General features: G+C 38.6%; 1 protein-coding gene across 1 annotated transcript in view; it reads left to right on the top strand.

Moving 5' to 3' along the window:
* Positions 1-18,423, top strand: part of LOC126108685 (poly [ADP-ribose] polymerase tankyrase-1-like) — a 429,522-nt gene that overhangs the window by 18,571 nt on the left and 392,528 nt on the right. Inside the window, exon 4 of the mRNA XM_049914004.1 lies at positions 6,762-6,926. Coding sequence (XP_049769961.1) covers positions 6,762-6,926 — 165 coding nt within the window. The remainder of the gene's footprint in view (positions 1-6,761; positions 6,927-18,423) is intronic.

Genomic DNA, 18,423 nt, shown 5'->3' with positions numbered 1-18,423 from the left:
AATGATCTAGCAGAGGTCACACATAGACACACATTTATGAGACCATTTTTGGTTCTCGTCAGGAATGAGACGGGAAAAACAACCCAATAATTTGCTATAAAGTTTCTGTTAGTAACAAAAAATTACACTCTGCAAGCACCAGCCAGAAGCAAACATCAGCAGAGCCTTAGCTTGTCAGGGAGTGGTCCACCTTGGTTGCCCCACTGCTGTAACAGCCAGTTCCAGTAACCACAGACATGCGAAACAGAAACTCTTCCTCCTGTTGATAATGTGTCTATCTGTGTGAGCAACAGATTGACAGTGCCATGAGCACTCAGAATTCACAGTCATTTGTGGTATGCATTCCTCTCTGTCTTTCCCTTCAGTTTTTAACCTCAACAACTACCTCTAGTGCCACAGCAGTTATTCCCTGATGCCTTCAAATATAACTTACTATGCTGACACTCGTACTTGTCACAGTTTTCCACATACCACACTATCCTCACCTGTTCTGCACAGACATTCCACAGTTCTTCTGTTAAGAGTTCACCTAGTTTAAACATCCTTCTATAGCAGTGAATTTAGAATGCTCTGATTCCCCTCTTGTTTTTTCCATAATCCATGATTAATTTTTATGCAGTACTGTGCTCCAAACATACATTAAGGGACATCCAATACAAATTAAGACCTATCCTTGGTATTAGTAACTTTGTTGTACAAGGAATCTCCTGCTTTCCCATGCAACATTACTCCTTATAACAACCACGCTCTGTCCCTCAGTGTAAATTAGCTTCACGTGTAATAGTCACTACAAGCAGTCTACTGCGTGGTCCTTAATTCTGATGTAAACTTTGCAACCAATGTTATTTCTGCTACTCCGCAATACTTTCCTCTTTCTTCCATTCATTAATCCTGATTCAGTGTTCATTCAACTGTTTATTACATTCATCAACCCTGGTGATTCATTCGGACTTTCAGTGAACACAGTAATATCACCAGTGAATTTTATTAAACAAAATCGTTTTCACCTTCAGTTTTAATTAAATTCCTGGAAGTTTCTTCAATTCCACCAATGATTCTTCAGTGTTCATCTGAACATTTGTGGAGACTACCTGCATCTGGATTCATGAGCTGTTTGGCTCATTGTGCGTAAGCTATCACACTTACCAGCGCTTGGTCACTTCTATAGTGTTTGGATGTCTTTTTCTGGCTGTCTGTTGTTATGAATTGTCTCTCATCCATTATATAGACGAACGTGAAAATTCGTTTGATCGCCATTCATTATCACATTATCTAGAGCCTCATAGAAGTTTAAATTCACATTCCATTTCTGTGTACTTCAGTATCTTATTTATTTACACACTGAATTCACGTAACAATTCTCTTAAAATTTACTTCACTCATTGTCATAACTAAATTGTGATCTGAGTGTACATCTGGTCCTGGATACACCTTAAAATCCAATACCTGATTCTATATTGTGTGTCTGGTTGTGATGTACTCCAGGTGGAAACGTCTTTACCAACTAAAGCTCTGCCTCCCTCCTTAAGAGCTGAAAATGCCAAGATACCGAAGCAGCCATACAAATGTCACAGAACACAGGGCACAACCTTGCAGCAAGTCAGCCATCCACATGTGGTGGAATGGTGCAGGAGGGCTCCTCCGAAGGGAGTGCTTGTAATGGTAACACAGAGCACCATGAACGGCAGTCAGTGATTACATTAAACCTCTCTGAGGAATTTTTGAGAAAGTTGTGACCGTGAGATAACCTAATGGGAACAGTATAATCAATCTGTTTGACTGGGATTCATTTCCAAAACACTCCAGCAGAGTATAACCAACACTAAACAGGTGGGTGAGGAACAGATGTTCTCCAGCACAAAAGCAAGTCATAATATTACATATTAATATCAGTTGCCAGCCTAATTAGGCATTTTTGTCAAACAATGTAATAAAGTTCAAGGCAGTGCTAGGGCTAACCTAACTTTCCTTAACACCTACTAAACAACTCTTTCTTGACATCTGTTCGCACTACAACACAGTAACCTAACCTTGCAGATAACTGTAGTACTAACCTGGAAGTCAAGACGATCTACCTTGAATGAACTAGATGCAGCAGTTAATACAACCAGTCACCAACACACATGATACTAATAGCATTACTAAACAGGGCAGAGCATGGAATGATTCTGATTTAAATCGGGGTTTATTATGATCATACTCTATAACATCATTGCTTAGTAGAGTTTCTCTATGCCATTACATGAACCAGCTTGTATTAAAATAGCTAACAGAGTAAATATTTCTTTGTTGAGCTCAGTTTGAAGCAATTAAACAGAAAGCAAATCTAACTACAGTGGCTCTGGAGGGACCTTTGCTTTGCTTCATTAACCAACTAGCCTAGCACATGAGGGCTATTAAACTTTAATGGTTTGATGAACCATGCTCATTAACAAAACTACACAAGTGTGTATGGGAAATGGTGAGTATTGTCATGAACAATTATTTATTAAGTGAAGCACAACAAACTATAACTCTTCAAATAACAAATGTGCTTTGAAAAGCAGTCTTTTAACCTTCTCAAAATATGGTTGGCTGTGCAAATGCCAACACAATAGTAAATTCAAGTTCAAACACCTACTCATAAAATGAACAGTGATAAAGCTTTGTAATTCTGATCAAAGTGCATAATTAATAATCTTTTTTACTTCTATTCAATATTATTATTCTGTTAACTAACAACTTTACTATTTACTGGTACCTTTTTAAGTAAGGCAAATTATTTAAGAAAATGATTGCAGTTCGATTTAAAAACGCACTGGCAGTGTAGTATTTCTCAAACTATAAATCTGAACTTTAAAAACAACTCCACACATTAGAAAGCAATCACAACTATTTTTACAGCTGCTGAATAGTCTTTTCATAATAAATTAGCACACTCGGAATTAAATTCACTAGGATAGGATTCCTGGTGAGGTTTGTGATTTGGGATAATCACAATTGCAAGATAGAGCTTTTAGCAATACGGTGATTATTATTAAAATCAACCAAATTTCACAAATACCTGGTCCATTTACATAACATGACGGCAATGCAGTCATGGCAGTACTGTTGGCCTCGCCCTGTTATAGATCTTCTGAATTATATTTTTGCAGGGCCAAAAACCGTGCCATTATACATGGTATCACCAAATGCAGAATAAAAGGTGCATAAATAACGCTCTTAGCTCCTCTGCCTCAAAACTGCAAGAATATGAGCCACAATGTTCCGCTACTGCTAGCGAGATATTAACCACAGCACTGCTCAAGCCAGACTCCTTAGCCGTCGCAAGGGACGAGTTGCCGCTTGCGTGAACGACACCTTTTCCATTCTGCCAGGCTACTTCTGTAGCTGCAGGGATTCCCCACATTTTTTACATTCAACCCTGCATTCTCTAACTATGGACCAAGTCATTTACAGTGCATTACATAATAATCATTCCAGTAGTTATTTACATTAACAAGCTTTATTTAAACTTTGTTCCAAAAGTTCACATAACTGAAATATGTATACGTTATCAAAGAATTTCCATGACAGATAATAGACTACATATGACTGATACAGCGCTCTACATACTCTACATGATCATTGGTTCAGTAATGAAATAAAATTTCTGGTATAGGAAAGGTTGATGGTGAGCTTCTGATTGTCGGGCTATGTTGTTTAACTGAACTCAACTGAAGCTAAGAGGGTCTTTTCATAGTTGTTTAGTGTTCAGCTGATCAGTGACTCGAACACAGAGCTTAATCATATGAAGCTAGAGCCATTTTAACAGACCACCAAACTTTCAGTCCAGTGCCGTTGTTTTGTTGTTAACGGAGGATGCTCCTCACTGGATGAGCGTTCCCTTTCCCTGGAGTTAATTACAGCCTTTACAAAACATTCTTTCCCTTGTTAACCGATAATCAACTTTCACTAGTGGCCTTACCTACCTAATGTGTACTTTCGACTTGATTTTGTAATCGATGAAATAAAATCACATAATTGTCAGCTGCTTTACTGGAATTATCGTAGCCTATGGAAATTTATGCAGGAAATGTTTCTCCCACCTGAGCAGCTGTGGTCTTCTAAGAGTTTAGGTTGCACCAACACTAGATCATAGAACAAAACTCGGTGACTAAGTATCAATCAAACTTCCAGAACGTTCTCCTGGTAGTTTTGTTGTTTTAATAACTGCAGTAGTGTGGTATTGCGTGAAGGAAAGTTAATTATTTTCTAGTTCTTTATTTTTGTGCTAGGGGCATATAATTTTACTAAGAGAAGAGATGCATTTGATTTATAAGGAAGTCAATCATAGGCAGTCGCTGTTCTGAGAATGGGTCCATTGTTATTCTCAAAGTGGATTCCTTTTGTTATAATTTCTGAAGAAATTTATTTTTTACTTTGAGGTGGTACTAAGCAGCTTTGTTTATCCAATATAATGTTTTTTTGAAGAGGTCATTCATTATTGTAGTTTCTTCTGTTACTATTAAGACCACCGGTCATTGCAAAGACGAGAATTGTCTTCAGTAAACGTACTTACGTAGCACAGATAATCCCTCTAGATAAATTCCAGGTGGTAAAAGGAGGCCTAAAAAAAGTATCGTGCAATTGCGTAAGAATGTCCATAATTTTTTCTATGTAGCGTACTACATTGATGCATATTGCCTAAGAGGGCCACCCATAATTTTACTGAAACAAGTAGATTCATGCATAAGATCATAGAGATTTTGTTTTACATGTTCTCATACAGGTTGCAATAAGTTTAGTTATCAGCCATAATTTTTTATTGGAAGTTATAAATTATTCTTGGAGTGACTTACTGAATGTTGTACTCTTGATGGTCATGAAGATTGTTGTTTAAGCCTAGAAAATGGTGCACTAAGTATTTTGTGCGTGTATGTGGTAAGTGCGCTGAACAAATCAAATCAGAAAATAATTTTCCCATTTTGAGTTGGTTTGTCTTGATGTGGTGGTTTACCAGTATGGCCCAATTGATTACTGGCAAACGTCATGAAATGTGACCAGTTAACCATCATGCAACACTTTAATTCAATAGCAAATATTGCGGAAGAAAGAAAGAAGTAATTTAGTGTGTCCTATCGACTGCAAGACCATAAGAGACGAAGCAGAATATACAGCACTGAAATGTGGGAAAGGAAATAGATAGTGGCATTTCAAGGGAAAGGTCACAGCATTTGCATTGATCAGTTTAAGAAAAAAAAGGAAAATGTAAACCAGGATGGTTGGGTGGACATTTGAGCCATTGGGCCTTAACTTGATAAAATGAAAATGTTTGGTCCTTAGAAAAAAGATGTACAATCAGAGGCTAATGAGTCCTCAGAATGTAACAGTATGCATCTGGTGTGACAAAGGTCTTTTGTGCTAAGAAATTGTTCCCAGGGATATGTCCATAGTAGTTAGCATCCGTTGTATTCGTGGTTGTCTGCAAATAATTTCATTGTGTCATTTGAAATAGTAATATGTGCTCATCAAACCAAAGGAGAAAAGTAATTTTGATTTTTATCGCCTCTACGTGTCTTTTCAACAATGATGGGTGGTGTTGATTTCAACTGTCACCAAAACTTTTCAAGCCATCATTTCAAGTTAAGACATGTCACTCGTAGCAACTGGCAAAAAGGAATTCGATAATAAACATTTTCTTGTGTGCAGTCAACAACGATGATGCATGCAGGCATGCAGCATGCAGGCTTAGATTCCCACTCCACACAGAACTTTCCGTTAAGTTATTTCCGTTTCAGACATGTGCACATCGCGCTACAGCTAAACTAAGCAGATGTTTAATGTGTATTTGTGGTTAGAAAACAATGATAGGTGCTGGATTCAAATCCCAGTAAAGGTACAAAATACTTTCACAACATTTCAGATTCTCATCTTGATATATTTGGATATGTAATGTATTATTGCCCTTGGTTAACAATCCTATTGTTTGCTGGGTTTGAATCATCTAACACAAAACTTTATGCTATGTCATTTCAACATTTGCACACACATGCTTACATGTGGCCAAAATGATATTTAAGATCTTTCATACTTACTTAAGAGACAATAGTTGCTTAATTGGAATCCTGGATGCTAGTGTAATACAAATGTCTTAGTCATGTAATTTCAAGTTGAAACTTAGTTTCTGGAACGTCATTTATTGCAAAAAACTTGAGTTTACAAGTGTTGAAGACTGTCACCTGATTATACCAGGTTTCGTGATATTTACATTATCGTGACATTAGTCTGATTGTGGACTCAGTATTACAGATCAATTTCTTCAAGTAGTGTCTCGTAGTAACCATTTTGTAGAGTGAAATGCCCATAGCGAAAAGAGATCGGAGGGACTGTAAGACTGTATCATTATGTGGGTGCATACAAATTAGGTGGAGTGGAATTCAGGCCATTGGTATAGATTTGATGGTGATAGTACCTGAGCTGACCTCTCCAGTAATTTTGTAATTGAGTTTTTGCAAATGTTGGGCATTGTATGTACCTTCTGGCTGCACTTTGTTTTGAACTACCAGTTGTATCGTGTTCGGCGACTGCCGTGGGAAGCTCGGCTGGTGCAGCTGATAGTTACTAGCTTACTGGTCATTCATTTGTATTAACGGGAGCCCTATCCCCATATGTGGCACATGTCGTCCATATAGTTGCCAGTGTGTGGATGGTCCCTCAGCAGTGTTGGCCATAGGGAGGCACCCCCACATCCCCACGAGGAAACGCCAGCCGGCTAACACCCTGCCTCTCTGTATGTGCAGCGCACCAGCCGTTACAGAGCTGAGAACCACCACTACCACCACCAGCACCACCACCACCTCCGCCACTGCCGCTGCCGCCACCTCTGCCAGCGCACCTCGCCAGACACCTGCTGCTGCGCGGCCCACGACTCCTCAACCTGATGAGGCCACTGTCTCTCGAATGCGGTGAGTTCCCTCATCCAAAACACAGCACACACACACACACACACACACACACACACACACACACACACACACACCATTATATGGTAGATCAGACATAAATACTGAGAAGCATCAGAACATACATTCATAGGTGCTGTCGTCAGGACTAGATCTTAGTATCATGGGAGAGAGGTTAATTAAGAATAGATTGGTAGAGAAAATAGTTATTGTCAACAGCTCAGTAACTTATTCTCATCAAAATCAGCAAACCAATGTCAACAATAATTCATGCAATGTCATCCACAGAAAATTTAGTAGCAGGTAGAGTATGAGTGCACTGAATGAATGTGTAACACTGTGTCAAATGAGATAATTGTATGTTACTCTGGATGTATTGGAATAGTCTAGCAGAGGTCACACATAGACACACATTTATGAGACCATTTATGGTTCTCGTCAGGAATGAGACGGGAAAAACAACCCAATAATTTGCTATAAAGTTTCTGTTAGTAACAAAATATACACTCTGCAAGCACCAGCCAGAAGCAAACATCAGCAGAGCCTTAGCGTGTCAGGGTGTGGTCCACCTTGGTTGCCCCACTGCTGTAACAGCCAGTTCCAGTAACCACAGACAGGCAAAACAGAAACTCTGCCTCCTGTTCACAATGTCTGTCTGTGTGAGCAACAGATTTGCAGTGCCATGAGTACCCAGAATCCTGTCATTTGTGGTATGCGTTCCTCTCTCTGTCTCTCCCTTCAGTTTTTAACCTCAACAACTACCTCTAGCGCCACAGCAGTTATTCCCTGATGCCTTCAAATATAACTTACTATGCTGACTCTCGTACTTGTCACAGTTTTCCACATATCACAATGTCCTCACCTGTTCTGCAGAGACGTTCCACAGTTGTTCTGTTACGAGTTCGCCTAGTTTAAACATCCTCCTATAGCAGTGAATTTAGAATGCTCTGATTCCCCTCTTGTTTTTTCCATAATCCACGATTAATTTTTATGCAGTACTGTGCTCCAAACATACATTAAGGGACATCCAACACAAATTAAGGCCTATCCTTGTTATTAGTAACTTTGTTTTACAAGGAATCTCCTGCTTTTCCGTGCAACATTACTCCTTATAATGATCATGCTCTGTCCCTCAATGTAAATTAGCTTCACGTGTAATAGTCACTACAAGCAGTCTACTGCGTGGTCCTTAATTCTGATGTAAACTTTGCAACCAATGTTATTTCTGCTGCTCCGCAATACTTTCCTCTTTCTTCCATTCATTAATCCTGATTCAGTGTTCATTCAACTGTTTATTACATTCATAAACTCTGGTGATTCATTCGAGCTTTCAGTGAACACAGAAATATCACCAGTGAATTTTATTAAACGAAATCGTTTTCACCTTCAGTTTTAATTAAATTCCTGGAAGTTTCTTCAATTCCACCAATGATTCTTTAGTGTTCATCTGAACATTTGTGGAGACTACCTGCATCCTTATCTTTAATCATCTTTGAGTAACAGTACCAATTCTTGTTGATTATTGCTCATATTCTATGTCATCTGCTGTACCATATGCGTACCTTTTAGAAAAACAATTCACTGTTTCATTCTGTCAAATGTCATATAAAGATCTACAAATCCATTAAATATCTCGATTTTTCTCACACATTCCTGCCACTGTAAAGTTGAAGGTCGAGTTGACCTCCCTGGATCCATTACTCCAAATTTAGCATCCTCAAAGAGATCATCAACTTTTTCTTCCATTCTTCTGGATGTTGTTATTTTTGTCAGTAAGTTGGATTCATGAGCTGTTTGGCTCATTGTGCGTAAGCTATCGCACTTACCAGCAGTTGGTCACTTCTGTAGTGTTTGGATGTCTTTTTCTGGCTGTCTGTCGGTATGAATTGTCTCTCATTGATTGTATAGACGAACGTGAAAATTCGTTTGATCGCCATTCATTATCACATTATCTAGAGCCTCATAGAAGTTAAAATTCACATTCCATTCCTGGGTACTTCAGTATCCTATTTATTTACACACTGAATTCTCGTAACAACTGTCTTAAAATTTACTTCGCTCATTGTCATAACTAAATTGTGATCTGACTGTACATCTGGTCCTGGGGACAACTTTAAAATCCAATACCTGATTCTATAATGTGTGTCTGGTTGTGATGTACTCCAGCTGGAAATGTCTTTACCAGCTCTGCCTCCCTCCTTAAGAGCTGAAAATGGCAAGATACCGAAGCAGCCATACAAATGTCACAGAACACAGGGCACAGCCTTGCAGCAAGTCAGCCACCCACATGTGGTGGAATGGTGCAGGAGGGCTCCTCCAAAGGGAGTGCTTGTAATGGTAACACAGTGCACCATAAACGGCAGACAGTGATTACATTATTCCTCTCTGAGGAATTTTTGAGAAAGTTGTGACCATGAGATAACCTAATGGGAACAGTACAAACAATCTGTTTGACTGGGATTCATTTCCAAAACACTCCAGCAGAGTATAACCAACACTAAACAGGTGGGTGAGGAACAGATGTTCTCCAGCACAACAGCAAGTCATAATATTACGTATAAATGTCAGTTGCCAGCCTAATTAGGAATTTTTGTCAAACAATGTAATAAAGTTCAAGGCAGTGCTAGGGCTAACCTAACTTTCCTTAACACCTACTAAACTCTTTCTTGACATCTGTTCGCACTACAACACAGTAACCTAACCTTGCAGATAAATGTAGTACTGACTTGGAAGTCAAGACGATCTACCTTGAATGAACTAGATGCAGCAGTTAATACAACCAGTCACCAACACACATGATACTAATAGCATTACTAAACAGGGCAGAGCATGGAATGATTCTGATTTAAATCGGGGTTTATTATGATCATACTCTGTAACATCATTGCTTAGTAGAGTTTCTCTATGCCATTACATGAACCAGCTTGCATTAAAATAGCTAACAGAGTAAATATTTCTTTGTTGAGCTCAGTTTGAAGCAATTAAACAGAAAGCAAATCTTAACTACACTGGCTCTGGAGGGACCTTTGCTTTGCTTCATTAACCAACTAGTCTAGCACATGAGGGCTATTAAACTTTAGTGGTTTGATGAACCATGCTCATTAACAAAACTACACAAGTGTGTATGGGAAATGGTGAGTATTCTCATGAATATTTATTCATTAAGTGAAGCACAACAAACTATAACATCTCAAATAACAAATGTGCTTTGAAAAGTAGTCTTTTAACCTTCTCAAAATATAGTTGGCTGGGCAAATCCCAGCACCACCATTAAATTCAAGTTCAAACACCTTCTCATGGAATGAACAGTAATAAAACTTTGTAATTCTGATCAAAGTGCATAAATGCAACAATTAATAATCTTTTTCACTTCTAATCGGTATTATTATTATTCTTTTAACTAACAACTTTACTATTTTTGAACAGCTTTTACGTAAGGCAAAGTATTTAAGAAAATTAATGCAGATCGATTTAAAAACGCACTGGAAGTGGTGTATTTCTCAAATTATTAAACTGAACTTGAAACACAATAACTCCACACATTAGAAAGCAATCACAACTATTTTTACGGCTGCTTAATAGTCTTTTCATAATAAATTAGTACACTCGGAATTAAATTCACTAGGATAGGATTCTCAAGGTTTGTGATTTGGGATAATCACAGGTGTAATATAGAGCTTTTAGCAACACCATGATTGTTATTAAAATCAACCAAATTTCACAAATACCTGGTTCATTTACAGTGCCAAATATAAACAATTTGGTGGAAGGCTGGTGGCACTGGTGGCATGATTTGCAGTGGCTGTTAACATGGCGGCGATGTAGTTATGGCAGTACTGTTGGCCTCGCCCTGTTATAGATCTTCTGAATTATATTTTTGCAGGGCCAAAAACAATGCCATGATAATGGTATCACCAAATGCATCATCAGAGGTCCATATATAACACTCTTAAGTTCCTCTGCCTCAATACTCCAAGAATATGAACTACAATGTTCCGCTGCTGCTAGCGAGATGTTAACCACAGCACTGGTCAGGTCTGATTCCTTACCCGTTGCAAAGGATACATTTCAGCTTGCGCTAACCACTCCTTTTCCATTCCGCCAGGCTACTTCCGTAGCTGTAGGGCTTCCCCACATCTTTTACATTCAACCCTGCGTTCCCTAACTATGGACCAAGTCATTTACAGTACATTATATAACAATCATTCCAGTAGTTATTTACATTCATAAGCATAAATTGGACATTGTTCAAAAAGTTCACATAACTGAAATATGTATACATTGTCAAAGAATTTCCATGACAGGTAAAACACTCTACATATGACAGATACAGCACTCTACATAAGCAACTCTACAAATAAATATCAATACAAAGTAGGTCAAAAATGGATGTTACATATGCCCCATGGTTCACTGAAGATTCCTGCTAGGCAAACATCAATAACACCTTAATGGTACCAAGCAGTCGAAAATAATAATCAATTCATCCAGAGTTGAGCATGAAAAGAATACATTGCAAAACACATTAAAACACTGTACACTCTATACACTTCATTACCAAAACAAGACATAAGCAACATTATTCAATTATGTACACCTGTCATAACTGACTCTCATTTTGTGAAACAGTAAGTTGAGTAGTAAGCAAAATTTATCTGTATTGCCAAGAATATTGAGTAGCATTTTGTAAGCATTCTGAAATGTAGGTATACACATACAAGTATACCCCCTACAAATATCACAAGCAATTTGACATTGTACATGCAACACATCCTATAGCATGATTTTGAAGTTACAGAGGAGGAAACTATCAATGCTGATTCTAATAATAGTACTCCATTCTTTGATATTTACATAAACAAACATATTTAAACTGAACCTACTATTCTTTTCTTACTGCCTTTATTTGAAACACAGTCCCTCTTTGAAAACTGTAGCAAATCACATACAACACTAACAGATATGAAAATAAAATAATTTTGCTACCTGCAATAGCAACTTGCACTGCATTTAACAACATTAACAAATTACATATCACATTAATGAATTGGCTGCCCATTTTGGGTTTTGGCAGTCTATTACAGACATGGTTTTTTACCCCACTTTGGCAAGTCTTCCATGCTGCCCATTCTGTATTTAAGGCATTTCCCATTTCTTTTCAATTTGGCAACATTTGCTTGTAGCCCTTTCAGTACAGGGTTTCACATATTTTACAACAGGTTTTAGAATTTGAAACTTCTAAGATAGTAACAGTAATTTTACATAAGTAACAACATTTTTATAAGAACATAAATTACTGTTAAATACAGTATAGTAGCTTCATAAGATAGATACATTATTTCATCTACAGCATAATACACATTTTTAGTCTGGTATGATTTCTTCATTTATTCATTCCTAGGTACATACAGTTTGAGATCCACTACATTATGGGCATCAAGGAGCTTCTTCGACTCTGGGTAGATTAAATAGTAGGCATTGTTGTGAGGTGTGTCTTGTACTGTGAATGGCCCATTATATATACATAAATTTAGAAATTTCGTGGTTAAGTTCACTTGATTAGTCATGGGTCTTCAGAAGAACATAGTCTCCAATTTTGAACATGGCAAACTTCAGGTTGCTATTGTGCCTTTTAGATCTCGTTTCGGCTTTGTTTTTTCTTTTACCAATTCTTTCTTCTGGGCTAATCCCAAATCTGTAAATGGTAGGAACTCTAGTTTTTTCCTCATTTAAACATTTGCTCTTAGTATTGAGCAGAATTTCCCCAGGTGTGAACGCAGTAAACCCATGAGGCAAGGTCTTCATTAAACTCTCAAATTCACATATAAATCTGCCCTACGCTCAGTGGTTATGGTGACAATAGGTCCTACATAACCATGCTATTTCCCTCACATACCGCTCAACAGGGTTGCTGCCTGGATGGTAGGCCGAAATATATTTAGTTTCTACACAATTCTGCTCCATTCCATCTTTCCAGGTTTTGGAATTAAATTGGGGCCATTATTGGGCAGTACTGCACTGGGTTTTCCGATGGTTCTTAACCTTTTTCAGGAGATACAATTTTATAAATTTAGAAAATACTTCCAAAATCAGTAAAATACATTTAAAATTACCAGAAGTTGTGGGGAGGGGTCCATACAGGTCCACAGACAGTAAATCCATGGTATCTTTAGGTAACGTGTTCTGCATTGGGCCTTGATTAGTTCTATTGGTTACCTTAGCTCTCTGGCAGATGTCACAAGACCTAATACATTCAGTTACCTTTCGACTCGTACTATTGGCAATCACTATAACACTAGCCAATTTATCTAGACACTCCTTTGGCCCAATGCTAGTGAAAATAATCTGACATCTGTATCAAATTGGGTAGGCCAACACGCCATCCATTCTTCAGTAATGAAGCCTTTCCTCTTATACAAGATACTTTTAAAAATCAAAATTCACTTTCACAGATTTCCAAATTGGATGCTCATTTTGATGATATCGCATGCTTTTGCAAATCTGTTCAAATTCATTTTTGCCTCAACTTCTTCATGTAATTAATTTGTAAAGTTCCATCTCCATTGCATTCCTTGGGTACTTCATCAGTACCATTGGGACAATTCATTGCCACATAATTTTTTGTACTCTTTACATAGCAGATTTCATAATTAAATTGTTGCAGGTATAAAGCCCACTGGATGAGCCTGCCATTTAGAAGGCAACAATCTTTAAGGAATGTTTGAGCTTTGTGGTCAATGTGTGATGATCTTAAAACCCCACCAATCTATAAATTTCTTGAGGTCCCATAATATGGCCAAGGCTACCTCCTCCTCTGATATGGTGTAGTTCCTTTTGTTTCCTGTCAATGCCCTGCTGGCAAAAGCTATAGTTCTATGTGCTAAATTTCCTGTACCATTTATCTCCTGGAAAATTTCAGTACCAATCCCATAGGTGCTACTGTCAGTATTCATATTGAAAGTCTCTGACAGTACTGGGTGATGTAAAACATTATCATGTCAAAGTTTAATCTTTAAAGATTCACAATCCTGCCGACTCTCGTCTGTCCAAACAAAAGCACTAAATCTTTTTATAGATTGTTCAAGTGTGGATTATTGAACAGTTGCCCCTTAGAAATTTTCTGTAAAATCCACACAAACCTAAAAAGGCTTACAACTGTTTCCTATTTTTTGGTGGGGGAAATTTTTCTAAGGCACGTAGCTTTCTCCAGGTCCTTATTAATGCCGGTAGTAGTAATTATATGGCTCAAGAATTGAAATTCTAATTTTACAAGTTCACATTTCTGTATTTTTAAAGTGATGCCTCCTGCTTGAAGAGCAACAGTTTGGAGCTTTTTTGCCAGTTTTCATTGGAGATAAGTAAATCATCTACATAAATAGTTATCCTGGAACTCAACTCCTCCCCTAACACTAAGTCCAGAGCTCTAATAAACACTGCCAGAGAGGTATTCAGTCCAAATGGAACTACTTTGTATCGATAACATTTCCCGGAAAACAGGATTGCCTTATATTCATGCGATTCTAGACTTAATGGGATTTGCCAATAGCCAGCAGTCATGTTGAAGCTGGTTAAATACCTCAGTATGAAATTTTGGCAACATTTTGTCCAGATTTAAAGGCCTGTCCACCTCTCTTTTTACTTTGTTTAGAGTTTGTGCATCAATGGCAACATGTACTCCTCCATCCTTGTTGACAATGATAAGTGGACTGATATATTCGCTGTTACTGTGTTATATCACTCCTCATTCCATAATCTTATCTGTTTCATTCTGTACGGCCTGTTTCTTAGAAAAAGGTACCGAATATGGTTCCACAAAGAATGGATCATGATCCAGAGTTGCAATACAGTATCCAAAATTTTGAGCCAGTCCGAGTTAGCTGAAAATGATCAACCGTTGCTTTATAAGATAGTAATAAATTCTGCTTTCTCAGGGCCAGCCAGAAATTCTGCACGCGTGCGGTGCTCCTGCACATGTGCAACTTCCGGGTCACAGCATGCATGCCGCAGCAGTCAGCATTCATGTAGTGCATGTTTCTATGCACAGATGTGGCTTTATGCACTTGCTGGGGTACTCTGTACCAGCGCATTCTAGTGCTCTTTCCACAGCTTGCAAGCCAACCATGGGAAGGTATTTTGCGTATTAAAACATTTAAAATACTGTCAGTCTACTCATTGAGACATCAACTTTTATGTTACCAGTTTGACCCAGTAAGACAAGAAATACAGTGACAGCACGCAAATACGCGTAATGTTTTTGATCTAGTATTTAAGAAAGAGCAGTCAGCGACTTACAGCGAACCTTATTCACGATTTCAAATAACATTAAACTAATGCAAGGTTTCCTATAACTAATTCTCGGTGCCCTCAGTTACACCCACATAATTTCTGTCTCACTGACCTCTGAACAGAATGATAACCGCAGACCTCTCAATCACCTGCTATTTCAATACTGTTATCAGTTCCGTCTAAAATCTGCATAATAACAGACAATTAGATGAAGGTTATTGTTTATCGACTTCAGCTGATCGTAGCCCTTCACACATTAAAAAAAACCCTAAATGTAAGTATACATTGGAACAATCGGTTTAATGAGCAATTTTCGTGATAATGTACCATGGAGCAGAATGATGCAATAATGCACAGTTAGTAAACAATAATTTTTAATTATGAAAGGAATAAATCCAAACACATTTATCACTGGTCATGAGGAATGATATAGTTAATATCAGGCATAAAAGATCAGCTCATTGACGAACGCAAGTAGTTGTGAAGATTTTCATCACTTATGCTTGATAGAAACCTTGATTTATTGATTTTCACAAACATATGTCAACCCGAACATGGACATAAGTCTCGCGGCATCTTTGTGCAGGCGTGGAAATTCTTGTTGTGAAAAATTTTCATAGAATTCTTTTGAACTTCGCACTGCAAGGAACTTGTCCTTCAGTCTTGTATTGCACTGTAGGTCGATCAGTTCCATCTGTAGAACATTCGGAGCATCTTCAACTGACGACGAGAACGGTCGAGCAAAGAGGCGAATGGCAGGAGGCAAACTCGTATCATCTGCAAATTGTGCTCGAAATTGTTCCTTAATTTTTACCATTATTGATACGTATTCTTGAAATCTAGCACTTTCATGGACCAGTCCAAGAGTCGGGAAATGTGCAGTGTTTTGTCATTAGCTGGCGCTCCCAAAGTGCAAGCTTCCTTTCAAAGGCATTTGCTTTTTCCAACATGTCAGAAATTAAATTATTTTCACCTTGCAAACTGACGTTCAGGCTGTTCATGTGAGACGTAATGTCCACAAGAAGTGCAAGGTCTGATATCCAACAAGGGTCTTCCAACGTAGGTTCACTTTTCTCTTCTCATGTAAGAATGTTACTATGACCAAACGTAAATCAAAAAATATTTTCAGCATTTTACCTCAACTGATCCAGCGTACTTCAGTATAGTAAGCTATGTCGCCGTACTCCGCTCCTAATTCTTCCAAGAACCGCCGAAACTGGCGATGCTTATGCCCATGTGTCTTCAGGTAGTTTATACTATGCACAAAAATTTGCATGACGTTTGCTAACGTTACTGATTTTGCACAAAGTGCCTCTCGATGCAGAATGCAGTGATTTCCATATGTCCCATTTGTGCGCCCTAGCTTTTGGCGCATCCGTGCTATGAGTCCTCTCCGGTGGCCTTGCATTGATGGTGCTCCATCTGTAGTCACTGAGACTAACAGATTCCAATCCATACCGACACCATCAATCGCTTGCTCGACAGCTTGGAGTAAGTCCGCACCTGTAGTAGTCCCTTTCAAAGGTACTAAGTCCAAAACGTCCTCTGTTACACAAAGTGCGTTATCGACACCTCGTATGTATATCACAACTTGGGCTGTATCTGTAAGATCTGTTGCTTCATCGAGCATAATGGAGAAAGCAACGAATTCTTTTGCCTTATTTATTAGCTGCCTGTGCACATTGCGGGCCATAGCACTAATACGTCTTTGTCACTGTTTGTTTGGATAGACTGATTTCTTGAAACCTGCTAACGTTCGTGGGACACACAAGTTCTGCAGCAATAGTGAGACACCCTTTCACAAACTCCCCTTCGTAAAAGGGTTTCCCAGATTGCGCAATTCTTAATGTAATTTTAAAACTTGCTTGCAGTGAAGATTTAGTGTGGTTGTCATTCTGGAAAATTGAAAACAGTACATTGTGCAGCATACAGTAAAATAGACATAAATGTAACACAAGAATCTAAGAAGTATCAGTTACTCTGACATACTGTAAAATCGAGTTGATGTGTCTCATCCATTTTCTTAAGGACATTTAATTTTGCTTGCCGTTCTTCACTGTTGAGTACACTACACTCGTCTTTGTGATATGTATTGTAGTGTCTTTCAACTGAAAACTTACGCTGGCTGCCTATTACTCGGTGGCACAGCATACACTGAGTTTTCACCAATGGCTACAATAAAGAATTGCATTACCCAGTCATTTTTAAACAACTGAGAACATAGATCTACATCTACATACATACTCCGCAATCCACCATACGGTGCGTGGCGGAGGGTGCCTCGTACCACAAGTAGCATCTTCTCTCCCTGTTCCACTCTCAAACAGAACGAGGGAAAATGACTGCCTATATGCCTCTGTACGAGCCCTAATCTCTCTTATCTTATCTTTGTGGTCTTTCCGCGAAATATAAGTTGGCGGCAGTAAAATTGTACTGCAGTCAGTCTCAAATGCTGGTTCTCTAAATTTCCTCAGTAGCGATTCACGAAAAGAACGCCTCCCTTCCTATAGAGACTCCCACCCGAGCTCCTGAAGCATTTCCGTAACACTCGCGTGATGATCAAACCTACCAGTAACAAATCTAGCAGCCTGCCTCTGAATTGCTTCTATGTCCTCCCTCAATCCGACCTGTTAGGGATCCCAAACGCTCGAGCAGTACTCAAGAATAGGTCGCACCAGCGTTCTATAAGCGGTCTCCTTTACAGATGAACCACATCTTCCCAAAATTCTACCAATCAACCAGACGACCATCCGCCTTCCCCACAACTGCCATGACATGCTTGTCCCACTTCATATCACTCTGCCATGTTACCCCCAAAATATTTAATCGACGTGACTATCTCAAGTGCTACGTTACTAATGGAGTATTCAAACATTACAGGATTCTTTTTCCTATTCATCTGCATTAATTTACATTCATCTATATTTAGAGTTAGCTGCCATTCTTTACACCAATCACAAATCCTGTCCAAGTCATCTTGTATCCTCCTACAGTCACTCAACGACGACACTTTCCCGTACGCCACAGCATCATCAGCAAACAGCCGCACATTGCTATCCACCTTATCCAAAAGATCATTTATGTAGACAGAAAACAGCGGACCCACCACACTTCCCTGGGGCACTCCAGATGATACCCGCACCTCCGATGAACACTCACCATTGAGGGCAACATACTGGGTTCTATTATTTAAGAAGTCTTTGAGCCACTCACA

The sequence above is a fragment of the Schistocerca cancellata genome, chromosome 11, assembly GCF_023864275.1.
Source record: "Schistocerca cancellata isolate TAMUIC-IGC-003103 chromosome 11, iqSchCanc2.1, whole genome shotgun sequence".
Lineage (NCBI taxonomy): Eukaryota > Metazoa > Arthropoda > Insecta > Orthoptera > Acrididae > Schistocerca > Schistocerca cancellata.
Note: the sequence above shows the minus strand (reverse complement) of the source record. Positions and strands in the feature narration are given on the sequence as shown.